The sequence below is a fragment of the Synchiropus splendidus genome, chromosome 4 (genome assembly GCF_027744825.2).
Source record: "Synchiropus splendidus isolate RoL2022-P1 chromosome 4, RoL_Sspl_1.0, whole genome shotgun sequence".
Taxonomy (NCBI): domain Eukaryota; kingdom Metazoa; phylum Chordata; class Actinopteri; order Syngnathiformes; family Callionymidae; genus Synchiropus; species Synchiropus splendidus.
This window is the reverse complement of record NC_071337.1, coordinates 2,518,746-2,538,501: the sequence shown is the minus strand read 5'-3', so window position 1 is coordinate 2,538,501 and position 19,756 is coordinate 2,518,746. Positions and strand designations below refer to the sequence as shown.

The window sequence follows — 19,756 nt, the reverse complement described above, 5'->3', positions numbered from 1 at the left end:
CACAGGTTCATTTGTAAATGAAGGAGCTAAAATGGAGACAGTCCTGCTGTCGCACGCATTTCTCTGCATGGATAACGTAGCGCCACAGCTCACGGTCAGACCGGGATCCATCAGGACAGGCCTTGTTTTAAAAAAAAGTTAATGATAAGTGCATCCTTTTGGTTTTTCAAGAGTATTTCATCTTCACTGTCCCTTGCCTTCCACTGAAGTTGGCCATCATTGTGCCTGCAGGTCAGAGGTGGAGCAGATCTCTCTCACACTCCTTCTGCGGCCCCGCTGCAGATGCCTGTAGACGGAGTCAAACGCCGACGTCGTGGTGCGTGCGAACAGGCCGGTCCACTCCACGGCCGTCACAATCCACTGCACGCTGCGGCCGACGAAGGCCACGAACACCGTGGTGTAGTGGGCGAGGAGCAGCAGGTTCCTGCCCAGCTGCCTGCCCTGGTTGATGATGAGAGCAACCCGCTGGTCTCGTGCGGCCATGTTTGTCTTCGGTGTTGACACGAGGATCTCGGCTCAGGATACACACCCAGCCGGAGCTACTTCAACACAGCTCCGCTCCCATCCTGGGCAGAGGATGTCTGGTCACGGGTGACAGGAAGAACTTCCTGGAAGCTGAGCAAAAAAGGCACATTTATAATTCAGTTTGAGGCAAACATTTTCTCTGGATAACTCTCCACGGAGATTCCAATTTATTAAAAAAAAAGTTTTTAGATTCGCCTGCTTCACAACAAACCGGACTGTTTTTTACAGCAAGGGCTCATTTTGCCTTTTTGCGCCTGCGCGTTGCAGACAGTCCCTCGCCAGCCGTCCAATCAGCGCGCAGGAAGTTTTGTTTCCGGGAATGTTTGGTGATGTGGCTCTGCTCTGAACCCCAAGCGAGGAAATACATGAGCCGAGACTCCGCAATATTTACCTGGAGAGCCGCGCCACAGGTGAGTCGAGAGCCTACCTCTTCAAATTAGCCAGCAAGGCGTCGTTTGAAGTCAGTACTGCAGCAGGACGGCAGCTCTTCTCAGAAGGCTCCTCCAGCAGCAGCAGCTAGCTGCGTCGCTCACTGGGTGAATCTCGGCAAGTACACTCCGAGTGAACCACTCTCGTTTCCCGGTCTCTCCGCGTTCAACCCCCCGCTGCTGAACTCTAGCTGGTGTCCTCCGTGTGCTGGAGTCATGGCTGTGCGTGTGTGGTGGAAGCTAACTTCCACCACATTCGCATTAGCTTGTTATAATCTTTGCTGTGCTCCGAGAGAGTGGCGCAGGCGCACTGAATTGCTCGCCGAGTTCGCCCAAATTCGGCTCTGTTCGGTTCAACTCGCAGTCCTCCCCTTGTTTTCAATTATGTCATCAAAATAAAAATAAAAATAAGCAATAATAATAGAAGTAACCAATAAATAAATAACCCACGAACAACAAGAGATGTTCGTGTGACGGGAGGTTCTGGTCTGGATGGACCGTCGCCTCCTGCCAGAGAGAAGAGGAACAAACAGTCCATGTCCAGGGTGAGAAGGCTGGAGGGTTTGTTTGATCAATTATGTCCACTTAACCCATGAGCTGGCAAACATTTCCCTACTTTTTTCTCCTCAGTTTTAGACTCTCCATTATTGATTTAAGTGGAAACCACTTATAATTGTCGTGTGAAAAGTATGCAGACGTAATTGGCACTAGTCTTGGTTATTGAAAATTCCAAAAACAATTATTCTGAAACCGAGGACGTGGCTGTCAGGTGAGTGACGTGCTGCTGTTGTGACTGCACTGCTAGACAACTGTTGCAGGAGCCCATTGTTTGATCACATGCGTCAATGTTGGCAGTGTCATCTCCATGTTCAGCCGCTTGGCCACAGTCCTCCAGGAGCTGTCTGGAGAGGAAGGGGCGGATGGAGACTCACAGGTGAGGCAGGAGGAACAGCCCCTCAGAAAGAGTCTTGCTCTGTCAAGTGTTTAGCAAACATTGACTCTGACTGCATCCTGCTGCAGGGAGTGTTGGCGCCTGCGCTGCCTGAAGGGGAGGCTCAGAGTGCCGCTCTCTCCGAGGCCCCAGATGAGGCCATGGAGCGGCTGGCTCATCTGGAGCAGCTGGTGGTGCGACTGAAGGAGATGGTCCGGGACAAGGACTCGGACCTGCTGCAGAAGAGCGCGGAGTTGGCGGATAAAGATGCTCAGCTTAAGGTGGCTGGAAAGTGATTCTGTTCCCCTCGAACCTGTTTCCAATCTAAATGTTATTTGATCACTTCAATGGATATGTTGAAGAGCCGTGTTAGCCTTCACCTTTTTACCATATGCAGCTCAGTCTAGCTGGAATCTTGAAGCTCGGAATTGGCTTTAAAGCAGTCCTTCTCAAATGGTGGGGCAGACCTTCCTTGGGGTGCGCAGAGCGATGGCGGGGGAACATACTTCTTTGCCGTACTTTAATTTCAGGCAAATTGATACACTGCAAGTCTTTTCTCTTACAGACAAAAACAATGTTAATAAAGTTATTCTTTATTTTAAGTTGATCTATATTACTTTCTTTTTTCTTTTCTTTAATGATAACAAGGATACAATGTCATGAGGAGGTGCACTTATAGTAATTTTAATGACAAATGCTATTTACAGAGGCAGCAGACAGTTGGGTGGGCGTGAAACATTTACTTCTTGCTGGTTGGGGGACGCAACAGAAAATAATTGAGAAGCACTGCTTTAAGGAAACATTTTAACTCGGTTTCAAACGACTCCAGCTTTCCATTCACAGCCCTCTGTTCCTTCCTCAGAGTGAAAAGGAAGCGGCTGAGGCTCGCTTCACTAAACTCAAGCTGCAGGCCAAAGCCAAGATGGCCGCTCTCAACAAACAGATCAGTGATTTGAAAGGACAGGAAGGAGCCACGGTACGTGCAAGCATCGCCGCTTCTCTGTCTGATGTGCTGCCCTACAAGCGTGTCCCGCTGTGTTCCACTCAAAAATGATTTTCCCGTGACCAGAGTCCTGACAGCTCCTTTACAAAACCCCCTGCTGATGAGGAGCTGCTGGAGCTCCAGAGCAGGTTGAGCAAGGAGGTGGCTGAGAGTAGTGAGCTGAGAGAGCGGCTGCAGGCTGCGGAGCTCCTTCTACAGGACAGAGAAGCAGCGCATGCGGAGCAGGTGACTGGATGCTCCGTTGCTGACAATGAGCTTGTAGCCCTGCACTCACTGTGGTGCTGGCTTGACAGGTGCGGCTGCTTCAGGCTGTGGTCTGTGAGAAGGACGTGCGTTTCCAGGAGCAGATCCAGAAACATGAGGAGGAGTTGCTGAAAGCCACAAATGCCTCCTCAGATTCCAGTGACCTGCAGCAGGTCAGTATTCAGTTGTATGTCAGTATGTTGTAATTTTAGCGATAATGATCAGGATAAATCCATTCATTCTCTTCCATGTGTTGGACACTACAATCTCCCTTGAAACTGTTTTGTGATGAAACTTATTAGTAGAGTTTGTCTCCAACATCATGATTTATTGATGAGTCAATATCATAGATAACTAAGTGTAGAGATGAGAAATTCAATGTTTCATGTCTCTGGTAGAAGCCGCTGGTGTCTGACAGGCTGCTCTGCCAGCTTTATTTAGGGGTTAAATGGAGCCGTCTGTCTGCTGTATCTCATGTCTCTGAACAGTTGACTTGAACTATGGACCAGTCTGGACACATTTCCTAGATGCTACTGAAGAAACATTAGAAACCAGGTGGAGAAATGATCATGGAGTCAGATTCTATTCTCCAGATCATGATCCAAACTGTCAGTCCTTTGTCTGGTGTGATGGAAAACCTTGTCACAATTCTCTCTCCTAAAATGCTTGTTTTCCATGGCCTTATTGAAGATTTCACTCATATTTGAGGCTTTAGAATTTGTTGATGGTCCCTAACTGATGGCGGCTGGTAGCATTGGCGCTGCCTGTGAGAGTGTGTCCTCCATCAGTGAACCTTAATGGGGACGTGGAAGAGGACACCGCCGCCAATATCCGTTAACTGTTTTCACCAGCGCAGTGGGAGACCTGCATGTGTTGATGTGAACCAAGGCAGACGAGCACGTCAGAGAACCTATGAGGACCACTCCATCTCATCAAAGAAACAGGGATCCAGAGACTCAGAGTCGACCAGTGTCATGATCAAAGATTCCCTGGATTAAAAATCATTTTCAAACTGCCATGGTGAACCAAAGTCCACCACACTCTCCACAACTATCACACGTCGGTTGCTGGAGAGCGCGGTTAAAAACTTTTAAAGTTCATTTTTGTTTGTTTTCCTCTTCTGCCCCAGGCGCTGCAGTTAGCCCAGCGTCGCTGTGAGGAGTTGGAGGAGGCACTGGTCTCTCGCTCCGGAGTTCTTGAGATGCTGCAGCAGGAGGTCACCAGTGCTGACCAACAGAAACAGGTGATTCTCATGGAGATTTCTTCTCCTTGGGTTTGTTGTCACAATGAAAGGATTTGGTTCGGAGAGTCAGGAGCTTCTGATCCTCAACACCTGACTCCTGGTTCTCTTTCTGAGCAGATCTTGACCGCTCAGTTCCGGCAGATGGAGCAGGAGTTGGCTGAAGCGGTCAGGCTGAGGGGGGAGCAGAGCCAGCAGGCCAGCAGAGCAGAGGCAGAGTTGACTGTGCTCCGCAGCAGCTTGGAGTCTCTGCAGCAGGAAAGGGCAGATGAAGGGAGGCAGGAAGCTGAGCTGGCTGCGCTCCGAGAGGCTGAGCGCTACAGCCTGGAGGCTCTGGAGAAGGAGAGGATGGAAGTTGCCAGGTTGGCGAGTGAGTTATCGGCGATGAGGGCAGCAGAGCTTGCCCACCAGGAGGCCTCAGAGAGGGACGCGTCAAGCATCTCAAGTCTGGAAAACCAGCTTGCTGCTTTCAGAGAGGCCGAGTCGGCTGCAGAGCGAGAGAGAGACGCCGGCCGTCGCGACTTGGAGATGGCCAAGTCTGAAATAGAGAATTTAACAGGAGAGCTGGCTTCCCTCAGGGACGTGCAGGTGGAAGCCCAGAACAAGACCGAACTCATGGAGGAGATGTGGAGATGTTTGGAGAGCCTCGGGGAAGAGGAAGCGTCAGCACTTCCAAGTGACCTGTCAGATGTTCTTGACATGGTGAAGTCTGTTGAGGCTAAAATGAGCCAACTGAAGGACAGGCTCCGTGAAAGTGAGGGTGGATTGACTCTGCACATCCACACTGTGGCAACTCTTCAGGGTGAGCACCACAGCAAGTCCACTTCTTTATCAAGCCCTGTGTTCATTGACTGTGCTTTGCTTTCCTCAGAACAACTTGAGCAAGTCTCTTCTGAAAAAGAGGAGGCCTTTGACAAGATACAGCAGCTGGAGCAGCAAATTCAAACGGTAAACATGTCTGTGAGGACCGAAATACAGTGTGTCCTCAGAGCAGTCACACGTCTTGACACTGAGTCAGTGTCAAGCTGGCCACGTCATCCAAACATGGCCCCGCTCAGATGATCCTCATGGTGTCAGACAGGACAGAAGCTGGGTCATAGACTGACCTGCTGTCCGGCAACAGGCCCTCTAATCCACTTTAAACTGATCCACTCTAAAGGCTCTCCAAATGTCCTTCGTTCCTCTGCAGACACACGCTGCTGACTCAAACACAGCTACGTAAAGAGTCTGATCGAGGATTGGAGACACTTTCAAAATGACCCACACAAGTTTGATTTGACTGGTTCACTGTGGGGAACATGGGGAAAAAACCCTAAGAAAGTTGCACAGAAATGAAAATGCTGTGACTGTAGATGCGTTTTATCCCTGAATATGTTTGTTTCCCTCCTGCAGATCACTGAAATACAAGTGTCTGAACAACCAGCCCACGACTCTGCCCAGATGGAAGAAGGTACTTTTTTGTTTGTTCATTTTTAGATTCCAGTCATACCCTTTATAGTACTGCATTCATCTGTTATTTCAGTGTTCAGGTATTCTATTATTTATTTGAGTTCATCAAGTAAGAGCTAAAACATTTGTTGAATTACAGTTGTTTCATGTTAATCTGATCTGAACTAAACTTGTGAAGCTACTGTTCATCAGCAGTCACACACACACACACACACACACAGAGCTCTCAGCCCTCAAACAGGCTTTGTTGTTACCTCACTCTGATGTCGATAAAACCAATCAAGAAGCCCAATAATGGACTCACATGTCACATGGACTCACATAAATGGCTAAAGTTGCAGGACAGATTCACTACACAATCAGTGTATTAAAAACACAAGATGTTATTGATGTTGTGACTGAGTTTGGCGTAAAATTCAAACAGTTCAAATCTTTTGTATCATAAATAGTGTATTTATTGTAATGAAATCTACTTCTTGCTAATGTCTGCCAACCACGAACCGAATTGTGGATACAACAACTGAATAAGTGAAAAAACAAAAGGCAGATGATTCACCATCAAATCAAGTGTATAGTTGTGACTCCACTGATGCGCCATGACGTGGTTCCACATGCCAAGCTGTCAGAATAGGCTTCGCGTTGACGTTTGCCTTCAACGCTAGTTTGGCGACATCTGCTGTTTGAAGTGGGGAATTGCTAAACTCTCTAAACAGGAAAGTGTTATTTGTTTAATCTAGGGGTGGGATTCGATTAAAAAAACAATCAGGTTTATTAGAAAATTTGTGATTAATTAATCTAAATTAATCGCAGTTTAATGGTATAAGAATATTTGCCACAATAAGCCAATTTTTTCAATTTGAATGAAGTTGGTATATTAGTGAATCAAATGATGGACCCATACATACATATAAACAACAAAATATTGTTTATAAATCATGATGGTGGCTATATATATATATATACATATATATATAGGTTTTTACACAACCTTATTCAAACTAAAGCTCTTTTGAGGTCTTGAAAATATTTATATAAGAATTTCAGTTTTATAAGAATTCCAAGTCCATCCAGAGTAGTGGAAACCCTGGACATTGTGTAGTGAAAAACCTCCCTGAACCAAAGCAAACGAATGCTTTTGTTTGCTTTGGTTCAGGGAGGATTCCTCCATGTTTGTTGTTGTTGTTCTCATCCTAGCTGCCATGTGTCAGGTGCATCAGTGGGATCAGTGGAGCAGGAACTCCTGCACTGACAAAGGTTCCCTGTTGTCTGGAGAGAAAACTGTTCCATTCAATTCAATTAAATCAAAATATTTTTTTGTTGTAATTAATTAATCTTAATTAACTCGTTTAAGTCCCACCACTAGTATAATCAGAAAATAAAATACAGAAGATGGAATGAATTCATCCTAAAAGTGGTTTGCCTTGATGCCTTCTTCTGTAGCACAACTATCAGCAAAGGAGCCTGAAGATCTAGGAAAGGTCCAAGAGACGGAGGCTGTGGGAGAATCATTCCAACTGACTGAAGAGCAGAGCTCCTCTGAGGTCAAACCTGACCACAGTCCAGACCAGCACGATGGAACCACAAGCCATGACGCTTCCTCAGATTTAGCCGAGGGTCAGGAAGACTCTCCAGAAGAGGAGACCACTCTGGTGGCTGAGGATAGCTTGGTTCTGTCCAGTCCCTTGGACCACGAGAGCAGCCCAGAACTCATTGGCCCCCAGTCAGAGTCCCCTGAAGAGTCCAAAGCCACATCCTCGGACGAGATGGTGGCCAGCACTGACTCGGAGGTGGCTCACAGCAGTTGGACCATCCTGGAAGCTGTCAATCAGGACAGCAGCCAAGAGTGGCCGTCCATGTTGCAGGACTTTGGCCCACTGCAGCTGCAGACCTGGGAGGAGACTAGTGTGGATCAGGAAACATCCACTGTTCAAGTGGAGTCATCTACTGTCGTCATCAGGGAGAGCATTCATGTTCAGCTGACTCAACAGAGGGATTCCAGTGTGGAGCCCTCGGGCCAGGCCTTCGCTCAGCTCTTAGCTGAGGAGCTGCAGAAGAGATACAGTGAGCTGTTGTCTGAACTAAAGGACCTCAGAAAGGCGGCAGCAGAGTCCCAGGAGAAAATAAAGAGCCTCTCAGAGGAGACTGCAGCTCTTACTTCTGAGAAAGAAGAGCTAAGAACCCGAGCAGACAAGTACGTGGAGGAGCTGGAGTCTGCCAGGGAGTCAGTCGAGATGCTCTCCCAACACAGCAGCTCTTTAGTCGAGAAGCATCTGGTTGAGATGCAGCTCCTGGAAGAGCAGATTGAGATTCTTAGCGGCGAAAAGGAAGCAAAAGAACAGCAGCTCCTGAGCCTGAGGACAGAGCTGGATGCAGCTCATCAGTCTCTGGCTGAGCAGGAAAGTCAGGCTCGATTGCTCAGTGTTCAGCTGGAGGACAGGGAGATGCTCTCCTCAGAGCTGGAGAAGAAGCTTCAGGATTTAGAGGAGAACATGCTCGGACTCTCCCAGACATCGGAGTTGAACAACGAGACCTTGTCGAAGAAGGACGCCGAGATCAGTGAGCTGCAGCAGAGCCTGAGCCAGAAAGAGCAGGAGATCTTGGAGCTGAACGACAGCATGTCTGCAAAGCTGCTCCATGCGGAAGAAGAGAAGTTTGTCAGTGACAGCGAAGTCAAAAAACTCAAGGAACAGATTGTTGCACTTGAGATGCAGAAGGTGAGTGTGGAGGACACGCAGGTGGACGAGGAAGTGGCGAGTCTGAGGAAGCTGAAGGAGGAGCTGGAAGGGCAGCTCACTACCACAAAGAAGAAGTTACAGGTTTTGCTGGTACAACGGAAGGAGCTTTTGAAGAAGGTGGCTAACTATGAAGAAGCTATAGTTCTCAAAGAGAGAGATACAAACCCAGCTGCAGATGTGCCAGTTGATGTCTCGGCAGGAGAGGGAGCTCAGGTGGTAAAAGAGATGGAGACGAAGCTGGTGGAGTTGGAGCAAACTGTGAGATCGAAAGAGGTGGAGCTGAAGGAGCTTGCGCAGAAAGTTGGTGAGCAAGAGAAAATAATTTCGGAGACTCTTGCATTAAATAGAAAGCTGAGTGAAGAAGCTGATAACAAGGAAGCTGCATCTTCTGAAGTTGGTTTGTTGCAAAGTCAGGTGGCTTCTCTCCAAGCTGAATGTGAAAGCCTTCAGAAGAGAGTCGCTGAGGCCCAGGAGTCCCGAAAAGAGACCATTCGCAAAGCCAAAGAGAAAGATCGGCACCACCGGGAGCAGCTGAAGCAGCAGAAGGAGGAGTACAGTGAGCTGATGGAGCGCTTTGAGGTTCAGACTGGCGAGCGAGATGTTCTCCTGATCAAGTTAAAGGAATCAGAGGAGACAAGAGGCTCCAGGGGAGAAGATCAGCCTCTGCTAGACAACAAGCCGCTGGAGAAACCTGCTGAAAGTGTGCAGGAGGACTGGGTTGATTTTGCAGCTTCTGAAGAGTCTTCACAAACACCGGATCCCGCAGGTCCAGAGGAGCATGTGAAGGTTCTGAAAGAGGAGATCAACGCTCTGCAGATGGTGAACACAGAGCTGGAGGAGCGACTGCAGCAAACTCAGGGCAGCTTGTCGCTGAAGGAGAGCCAGTTGCTGGAACTTGGCAAAGAACTGAAGGCCCTGAAGGAGAACGAAAGACAGATGGAGTCACTTTCAAAGGAAATCGATGACCTGAGAGAGAAGTGCTCCCGAGCAGAGTCCTACACCGAGGCCTTACAGGCCGAAGTCAAGGCCACGAGTGAGGCGGCGTCTTCAGAGTCGGCCGCCACCATCGCCGCACTTCAGACTGAAGTGGTTGACGTCAAGCTGTTTATGGACAATAAGAACCAGGAGATCCTGGAGCTGAGTCAGCAGCTGACTGAGCAGAACGCTCTCATTCACTCCATGCAAAGTGCTGTCTCGCATAAGGACGAGCTCATAGCATCGCTGGAGAGCCAGCTCAGTGCTGAGAAAGAGAGGAGCCAAATGTTAGAGGTTCAAGTTCCTCTCAAACAGGAGGAGGAAAACGATAATGAGCAGAAGCTTCAGCAACTCCAACGGAAGCTCCAGGCTGCGCTCATCTCCCGTAAAGATGCAATAAAGGAGAACAAAACCCTCAAGGAGCAACTTGCTCTGAGTGAAAGTGCCGTGGCTGAACTCAAGATGAAACTGCAGGAGGCAGAAGAAGACATGGAGAAACTAAGAACGGAGAAGATGCGACTGATCGAGGAGGTTGACCGGATGCTGCTGGAGAACCAAAGCCTGGGATCCTCTTGTGAGAGCCTGAAACTGGCGATGGAAGGAATCCTCAACGAAAAAGAGGCCTGTGCCAGGGAGGCAGAGTTCGTCAAAGAAGACGCTGCCAGGATCAGCAAGGACTGGGAGGAGAAGGTCCAAAACATGAAGGAGGAATACGAGACTCTGCTCAAATCTTATGAGAACGTGAGCGACGAAGCAGAGCGCGTGAGACGGGTTCTTGAAGCTGCAAGGCAGGAAAGACAGGAGCTGGCTGCTCGCGTGAGGACCAATGAGTCCGCCAGGCAGGAAGCGGAGAAGCAGGTGGAAGAGGCGCAGAAAGAGGTCGAAACTGTCAAGGACAAAATGAGGAAGTTCGTGAAGACAAAGCAGCAGAAGATTTTGGAGTTGGAAGAGGAGAATGAAAGACTCAGAGAGATGAAAGAAACACCTTCTGTGAAACATGATAATGTGGATGTTGAAAGGCTCCAAGATGAGCTGCAGGCTGTAAAAGCAGAGTTGCAAGGCATCATGGAAGAAAGAAAGCAGCTAGTGCAACAGATTGAGAGGATGAGAGAACAACCAGAATCAAAAGGAGAAGGTGATCCTGTGGCCCTGGAAGCTTCAGAAGTCACGGATTCACAGAGCTCAGACGCGATCAAGGCAGAGTTTGTTCCAGATCTTCATCAAGAAACCTCACCTCCAGAGGAGAGCGCAGCTGAGGTGATGGCTCCAGCGGGTGAGGAGCAGAGATCTGACATGACTGAAGCATCTCAGGTGTTACCAGATGAGTTGGTACTGGGTGGTGATTCTGAGAGGGAGCAGTGGCGGACTCAGGAGGCTGAGCTCAGAGCTACCTTGTCTTCTCTTGAGACAGAGCTGGGAGAGTACAAAGAGCGAGCAGGTCTGGTGGCTTCGCTGCAGGCTACCGTGCAAGAGTGCAAAGACAGAGAAAGCAGCCTGATGGAGGACTTCGCTGAGAAGGAGGAAAAGTTGAAAGAGCTTCTGAGAAGCACTGAAACAGAGAAGGACAACCTGGAGGAGAGATTGATGAACCAACTTGCCCACGTCAACGGGAGCATCGCAGGCTATCAGCAGGAGGCCGCGGACAACCGGGAGCTGCTGGCCAAACTTCAGCGAGAGATGGAAGCGCTGGAGAGAGAGAGAGCCGAGCTGGAGGTGCAGGCGCAGGACGAGAGAGCCCGGGCCGACCGGCTGGAGGAGGACGTCAGGCAAGCCCAGAGGCTGAGAGCAGAGGCTGAGGCAGAGGCCGGCAAGCAGAGGGAGCTGGAGCAGCAGCTGAGGTCCGCTCAGAGGGTGAGGGAGGGCAGCCAGAGCCGAGCGCGTCAGCTGGAGGAGCTGCTGCGAGAAAAGCAGATGGAGGTCCGGCAGCTGCAGAGAGACTGCATCCAGTATCAGGAGCGTATCAGCGAGCTGGGCAGGGAAACCAAGTCTCTGCAACTGGGGCAGGATGAAACTCAGAGGAAGCTGGAGCAGGCGCAGCTGGAGGCCACCAAGATCCAGGAGAACCTGAACAGGACTGAGGCAGAGTTGGTGAGCTGCAAGACAGACTTGAGTGAGGCTCGGAAGGAACTCAGCGACGTTGTGTCGGAGAAACATGCATTAGAGCAGACTGCACAAAAGAAAGAAACCTTGATGAAAGCAGAGGCGGAGCAAACGCTGGACTCTGTGAGGTTCAGGCTTGGAGCGGAGCTCAAAGAGATGGAGCTGCGGCTGGAGGAGGTGTTCAGTGAGAAAGAGAAGGAGGAGGACGCAAAGTTGGAGGCCAGAGATGTGGCTGTGGCGGCGGAGAGGCGCGCTCAGGAAATGCAAGCTCGCCTGGATGAGTCTCTGGCCAGGTTAGCCGCCTTCTCCCGCTGCATGTCTTCGCTCCAAGACGACCGCGACCGAGTTCTGGATGAGACCCGGCAGTGGGAGACCCGCTTTAATAACGCTCTGCAGGGGAAGGACGCTGAAGTTCGGGAGGCTGAGACACGTGCCAAGGAGCTGGCAGAGCAGCTGCAGAAAGAGTCTGAGCTCAAGGAAGAGCTTCGGACCGCCGTAACCAGGTGAGACTCCCGATCGCTCAACAATTTGCAGAACAATTCACAATTTAGCTTGAAGGCGTCTTGGGCACTGGACGACCCATTTCCTCAGCAGGACGCCCTAAATGTATTATTAGTGCCTGTATGATGCTCAACTCGTCGTGTCATCTCACTGGTTTACATTAAATTGTGTTTCTGCCCGATAATTCCGCCCAATATGATCCAAATTCACAGATTCGTGAACATTTTGCAACCGTATTTTGGCCATCACAGCCACCATATTTGTTTACCGCCATAATCTCAGGGTGATCTCGCGGTAAGTGGCGACACTCGCAGCATGGAAACGCGATGCTAATGATGGAATGTCTGATGCTGATGACAGGAGGAGACCGCAGATAAGTTCCAAACTTAAAATAATTGTTGACAAAACTAACTCATTGCTTTCTAATCGGAGGAGTATTTGGCGCTTGTAGTTAGGGAAAGCATCATTATAAAAATGTTTTCATTATTATTATTATTATTTTAATGAATCAGGGTCAGCCCAGTAAAACAGTTGCCCAGGGGCCCCGTTGGTTATTTGACTCAGAGGCTTGTTGATTTGTTGTTTATCAAGTTATTTTGGTACAAATAGATGTTTACAGCTGTGTTTTTTACAAAGCAAGTTGTTAGTTGTCAGTCGTTGACAAGGTGTGTCAGGAGGGGGCGGGGTTAGGGTTGGGGGCGGGGTTTTGGACGCCCTGTTTCAACATCCTTGCTAAAAGCCTGATTTACAGAGTGTTTACTGAGTGTTTTTTCTTCCTCTAGGCTGGAGAAGGAAGAGCAAGCCTGGCACTTGAGACTGGACGAGGCAGAAGGGAACAATAAAATAAGTCAGGCTGTCCTGGAGGAGGAGACGGCCAAGCTTCAGCAAACTACAGCAGACCTGCTCTCAGCTAAAAATGAAATCCACAAGCTAAAAAATGAGCTTGAGAGTGTTCAGCAGCGAGCTAAAGCTCTGGAGGAAGCAGTCGGTAAACTTCAGACTGAAGTGGAGCAAACCCGGAGGGAGCTGAACGACAGGGAGTCGGAGGAGAGGCGTCTTTGTCTGACGGTAGAGCAGCTGGAGATGGACCTGCGCTCCTCAAAGACCCTGACGGAGAGTCTGCAGACGGAGCTGAATGAGAAGGAGCAGAGAGAAGTGGACATGCTGGTGGAGAAGGAGCAAGCGGTTGCGCAGGTGAGTGGCTGTTCATCGGTCTGACAACTGGCCAAAACTATGTTTTGAGATCCCCTCATTCCCCACGCTCCCTTGCAGGCAGCAGAGGAGGCAAGGAAGGAAATGGAGAGTAGGGCACAAGGAGCGGAAGAGGAGTTGGAGCAGAGAAGAGGAGAGATGCGAGAACTGGAAGAGAAACTGAGGAGAACGGCGGAGGAGAGCAAGAACAATAAAGCCAGACTGGACTCCTTCACAAGTGCGATGGGCTCCCTGCAGGACGACAGAGACCGGGTCCTGACCATGTACAAGCAGCTTGAAGAGAAACACCTTCAGGTAGTGCCTCAGATGCGTTCACGCCGTCACCAGTTCTAACGGCTGTGTTCTAACGTGCAGGTCATGATGGAGAAGGACGGTCTGATCCAAGAGGCTGCGAGTGAGAACAATGGCCTGAAAGAAGAGCTGCGTTCTCTGCTGGTCCAGAGAGATGACCTCCATGCTGAGAAGGGCAAACTCTCTGCTCAGCTTCACGGCTATCGTGAGGAGCTCAACCAAGTGCTGAGCATGAAGGACTCCCAGCACCGACAGCTTCAAGCCTCGCAGAGGGAGAAGATTGCCTCTCTGGAAAAGGAGCGGGAGGAACTGGCGAGCCAGCTCCAGAGTTTTGTCCAGGCCAGAGAGATGGAAGTGGGAGCAGGTCATGTAGAAAGAGAGATCCTGAGCAGGAGCGAGTCCCTGGTGGATGCTCCTGGCGCAGAGGTGGAGAAGCTACGAGAGCAGCTGCAGGTGTCCCGGGAGCAGGTGGCTGCTCTGGAGGCCGCGCTTGAAGAAGAGCGGAGTGAGCAGGAGAGCCGCAGCAAAGAGCTCTCTGAGCTGCGATGGGAAGGGGGCGTGATGCGAACTGAGTCAGAGACGGCGCAGGAGAGGGTGGCAGAGCTGGCCCGAGACCTGTTGGCCGTGGAGCAGAAGCTGCTGGAGGAGAAGGAGTTGACGTCGAATCTGACGGCAGAGAATCAGTCCTTCGCTAAAGCGATGGCCTCCCTGCAAGACAGCAGGGACCAGGCGGAAAACAGCGTCCGCCAACTGACTCGAAAGCTGGATGAGATGAGCAAAGCAGCGGCCGGGCACTCGGCGCCGAGCAGCCCCGGGGGGGCCACTGGGGAGGTGTGGGGTTTGAAGAACGCACTGCAGGCGCTCCAGAACGACCGAGAGAGACTGGTGAGCTGCTCTTCACTCTGCCAGGGACTCCCATGTGGTCTGATGTTGGTCACCATGTCTTGTTCAGCTGGATCAGCTTCAATCGCAGAGCAAGCAGCTCACGAGTCAGAAGTCGGAGCTGGCGCGTCTGGGGGCTGGCGAGTTGATCCAAGTCAGTCAGGAGCTGATGGAAGAGAGGAGCGTGAAGGAGGAGATGCTGCGCACCGTCACGCAGCTGGAGAACACACTGCAGGCCACCCAGCAGGATGTGGAGATGCTGAGGTGAGGCTGCAGAAACTGAGCCTGGTCCCGGCCTCTAACACCGTCTCCTGCACGTTTCAGGCTGGAGCGCCTTGACTGGATGGCCCAGGCCGAGCAGCTGAAGCAGCAGACCCTCACCACGCTCACCGAACGGGACCAGCAACTGCGGCAGCTGAGCGCCATGCTGGAGGAGGCCCGAAGCCAGAAGCCCAAGCTGCAGCAGGATCACTACCTGAGAGAGGTAGAGAATGGGGTTTCAGAGCTCTGTCTCTGATGAGTGGATGGACTGCCTCACGCTGCGTCATGGTCTCCCTTCAGGGCAGAGAGGAGGTGGACAGTGCCCCCGGAGCTCCTCAAGAGAAGAGCAGCCTGCCGGAGAGCTTCAGCTACAACACTGAGATGAGAGAGCTGCAGCAAAGGTGGGACCTGCCCCCAACGTGCAGGCTTTGAGCTAGGACTTAGAAACAGGGCGTCCAAAGCCCCGCCCCCAGCCCATTCACCTCCAGACACGCCATGTCAATGACTGACTCAACAACTTGCTTTGTAAAAAACAAGCTGTAAACATCTATTTGTACAAAAATAACTTTTTGTAAAAACAAACATCTCAGTCAAATAATGGTTCACTTTCCCTTTATACAAGCTAAGTATCTACCGTTTTCCAGTCACTCCATCTTCTTTCAGTATTTATGCAAGATTAGCACCGGTTGTATCAGCTGTGGATCTGTTTTCTAAACTTTCACACATTTAAATATTCATCAAAGTATACATGAAAGTTTGCCTCTTGTTTAAAGACACAGAACAAAGAAACACTCTTTTCAGACCACTGATGACGCTGAGAGTAGGGCGCTATACAGGTGCTAGTGATCGGATATTCAGGGCGTCCTGCCGAGAGAAACTGGGCGTCCTACCCTCCTAGCTGTAAACCTGCCTCCGTGCTTGTGTATTCATGACGTCCTTCCTTGGCTGCAGGCTGGAGGAGGAGGTCCAGCAGAGGATGATGGCGGAGGAGCAGCTGATGGCTGCGCAGGAGCGACTCCGGCGGTGAGTTTCCAGTTCAGTGTGTGAGGGAGATTCACGTGTGACAGACATGTTGGTCCATGTGATCTGCTGGAAAGTGTCAGCAGGCCTTGACTCTCGTGTCTTGGATCACAGTCAGGCCAAGTGGCAGCCAGAGGAGGAGCACTCGGAGACAGCTGTGTTCATCGAGCCACAGGAAGGAGCCGTGACTCGGGTGAGACTCAGCCCCATCATCCGACCGGCACCAGAGAGACGCCACTGTAACCAAAGCGCTTCTCCTCCGCAGACTCGCAGAGGTGGTCGAGGGCTGACTAGGGTGGTGCGGGGGGCCTTGTGTTCCCGCCAGCGCACCCCACTGCTGCTGGGCCTGTACCTGCTGACGGTGCACGTGCTGCTGCTGCTCTGCATGGGAGGCTACCTCTGAAGCCGAGCACCAACATGAAGGGAACCATGCACTTTATCTATCAGCCAAAGTATCTGTGTGGGTGAGACCGAAGCGCGTAAGGGATCCAGTCTGACTCTGACTCCGCCTGGCCGCGTCCGTACAGAGGGAGAGGGTCCGGTACTCCGGCTGACGCTCACTGTGCCTTTAGCTTCTCTTCTAAACCTGTCCAGGTTGATGTGACGTTGCTGTTCACACGGGCTTCCTCTCCATCTGCACCAGTTCGTCAACCCGACCTCACACCCTCATCACTTTCTCACGCTCCAGTGACGCTGGTTCTGTTCGGGTCGATCACAGAAGCGACTGCTGCCAGTCCTGAGGTGTGAGGCTCCTCTCTGTCATTGTTCTTACTTGAGTAGGTGTCACATTCTGTTGCCTCTCTGAGGGCAGATTTTACATGGCATTAACACATTGGTCAGTTTCCCTGAGGTGTTTCATTTGGGGTTCGTGAGATTAACTTTATTATTAGATTGACTTAGTGCAAGGATTTTGTTTTTTGTTTTTCATGCACCTGATAACGTCAGCCCACAAGGTGTGAGGGTCTTCTGCAGAGAGCACAGTGCAATTTGTTGATTTACATGTGTCGAAGAGAGTTCTGATGTGTGTCTGTCTGTCCCCGTGTGTGTGTGTGTGTGCGCGCCTGTCGGCCGGTCCTCGTGACTGGGATTGTGTTGCACAGATATTGAGAGCTGCGATGGAAACACATTCCTCACTGGACACAGTCCAGGTGAAAGCTATACTATATTAACTGATGGTTTATTGTCTGTCGCCTTTGCAGCATCCAGTCACAGGAACAATAGCTGTAAATAGTTTTAAAGAGCAGGACAAACCTTTGCTAAGGACAGGGAATCCAACTTCCTGTTTGACAATGATCTCACTTCCTCCTCTCTAGACCTTTGCAGCGGTGAGAGACACTAATCAGCTGCTCTGTCGGGTGTTTCAGCTCATGTTTTACCAATAAAACCTTCACTGACTGATGAAGCTGTAGTGCTTTCGTTATTGAAGCTTGTAAGCAGCGTGGTGATGTCATCAGCAGCTGCCAACACGTTGTTGTTTGGATTCACAAGTGGAGCAGTCATGTGAACGGGGTAAGAAAAAGAGAACCGTCTGAATGTGTCTGAACTCTGCAGAAGCGTCTCACTGTGCTCTTCCCTCAGCAGCTTTGTGTGCAGCTGATGGCTTCACCTGCAGAAGCTGAACAAGCCCCGCCCCCATCATGTGCCACTGTGGGGGGCAGAAGCTGCAGCACCCCCAACAGGTGCACCATGAAGACATCCAGTCCCACATCACCTACGCTCAGGTGACCCTTGCCTCCCCACTCCCCGTCCTGGAGTCCCGGGGCCCGTTCGACTCGGCTGTCACGTCAGTCCAGACCTCGGCCCATGGTCGACCTCCCCCCTGCCGTACTGTAATCCGGACTTCAGTCACCTCAGAGTGTGAAGGCTGAGGCATTCGCAAACACCAGTCTGGTCCCAGCTCTGTTAAACCACAAGAGCCAGTCCTGCTTCACACCACCCGAGCTTCTCACACAGAGGTCAGTCCTTCATGACCCTCCCACCTCTGGCTTGCATCAGGGGGTGTCCAGACGAAGCAGAATACATTATTTATTCACAAAAATAAATGTTAATTTTCCAGACCTAAAACCGGATCAACCGGAGAGCAACAGTAGGAGCTTCAGTCCGTCGTCATCTGGCCTCCAGGTCCCGAGCCACAGCTCCGCTCACGCGGCTAAATAGGACACATTCTTCTACTGCTTTGCCAAAAGTGAGAGCTTCTTTTGGCGGCGGCACCGTTCCGCTCCTTCATGGCGTCTTTGATGGCCTGGTCCAGTGCGGTGATGAGCGACGCCTTCTCCTTTTGTTGCTTGGACTGCAGCAAGGCCCGTTCCTTCTGCCACTCCTTCCGCTCGTTGATGAGGTCCTTGTGGGCCCTGTCCAGAGCCACGATCAGGCCGGCCTTCTCTTTCTCGTGCTTGTGCAGCAGAGAGGACTTCTCGTCCTGCCAGGCCTTCCTCTCCGTCATCAGGTCCTTGTGGGCCTGAGTCAGAGCCGCGATGAGGCTGGATTTCTCCTTCTTCTGACTCACAAAGAGGCTGGCTTTCTCCTTCTCCCACTGCTGTCTCTGGAGCTCCAGGTTGGCTTCGGCCTGGGCCAAAGCGGCCCTCATCCGGGACATCTCCTCCATCTGCTGCGCGCTCTTCATCTCCTCGACTCTCTTTTGTTCCGCCGTCTTCATCCCGTACAGCAAAGCGTCCTGGTTGGGGAGGCTGGTGTCCTTCTGCCTCAGGGCGGTGGGCGGGGTCAGATCCAGCTCAGGGATCTGGTCCAAGCTCTGGTTGAACTTGTCAAACAGCACCTGGTGGTCGCTGCGGGTGGGCGGTCTCATGGCGGCGGCTGGAGCAGGGACGGGCGTCATCACGGGGGTCCAGGTGTTGAGGGGAGAGGACACTTCAGAGTCCAGGGGCGTCAGCGTGCGTTCCACGGGCGTCCTGGGTAGCGACGCGGTGGTAAGTGGCGCCGCTGGCGTGGCCAGGCTCGTGGTCTGGTCCTCTAATTCCATGTGGATGACCTTGTCCTGCTTCCCCCGCTGCCGCAGGATGAAGGACTTCTTGGCGACGGGGCAGGTGCTGGACTGAGCCTTCCTCCTCAGGGCCGACGCCGCCGGCTCCGACTCGATGTACACCAGTCGCTCGTCCTTCCCTTGCTGCCGAAGCTTGTAGGCCCGCCGCTGCTGCTGCGCAGAGAAGGTGGAGGGCTCGGAGTCGGGAGGCGGGGTGGAGGCTTCTGACGTGCCATTGTTGACCAGCTTCCATTTGACATACACCTCGTTGTCCAAGAGCCCCCATTTTTCAAAGACCTTCTTCTGGATCTGAGCAAACTTGTCTTCGGAAATGGCCTGACGGATCTGGCCTCGCATGTTGTCGCGGTCCTCCACCTCCAGCGTCTTCTTGTTGGTGCCGTCCTTGTTGTACGTGTGCACCATGATGGTGTTGTTCCAGCTGACCCTGGGCTTCTCGCCGGGGTCGCCGTGGAGCCCCTCCATCTGGCCGTGGGTCTGTGTGGGGAGCTAATCCCTTTGGTCCTGCGATTCTTCCTGTTTTGGCAGATCTGAGCTCAGGTGGGGGCCGACCACCACCTACCATACCAGTGCAGGCCTGTGATTACCCCTTTTATAATAAATCGCCTGCTTTATTTGGGAGTCTTGCTCCCATTTGATGCCTGTGAGTCCTTTGATGTCTGAGTGATGCCGCTTAAAAGGGCTGGGAACCGCTGATGGGTTTCAGTGGCTGCCTGAGCGTGTTCTCCACCTGGAGAGAGCTGTTTGCAACCCAGCTGGGGTGAGCTTTCAACATCTTCTGGACTTGGCAACCATGGGCTACTTCAGGGGTGACCACTTCAGGGGTGTCCAAACCGGTCCTCGAAAGGTTTTTCTTCCAGCCCAACCAGCGCACACAGCTTCACCAGTCCAGGCTTCTGAAGACAGACATGTATCCAAGTGTGTGTTCAGTGAAGAGAGCGCCGTGTTCTCAGTGCCGCGTT

The 19,756-nt window shown here is 51.4% G+C and overlaps 1 protein-coding gene across 1 annotated transcript; it reads left to right on the top strand.

Moving 5' to 3' along the window:
- The first annotated feature begins 345 nt into the window (after positions 1-345).
- On the top strand, positions 346-17,253 carry golgb1 (golgin B1). Its single transcript, XM_053861435.1, has 20 exons — positions 346-935; positions 1,809-1,887; positions 1,974-2,165; positions 2,747-2,860; positions 2,954-3,112; positions 3,181-3,303; positions 4,260-4,373; positions 4,491-5,172; positions 5,242-5,318; positions 5,763-5,820; positions 7,260-12,132; positions 12,913-13,324; positions 13,403-13,636; positions 13,697-14,518; positions 14,586-14,779; positions 14,840-14,999; positions 15,077-15,177; positions 15,728-15,799; positions 15,911-15,989; positions 16,062-17,253. The coding sequence occupies exons 2-20, from the start codon at positions 1,819-1,821 to the stop codon at positions 16,197-16,199; spliced, it is 8,673 nt and encodes a 2,890-aa protein (XP_053717410.1). The 5' UTR covers positions 346-935; positions 1,809-1,818; the 3' UTR covers positions 16,200-17,253.
- Positions 17,254-19,756: the final 2,503 nt, after the last annotated feature.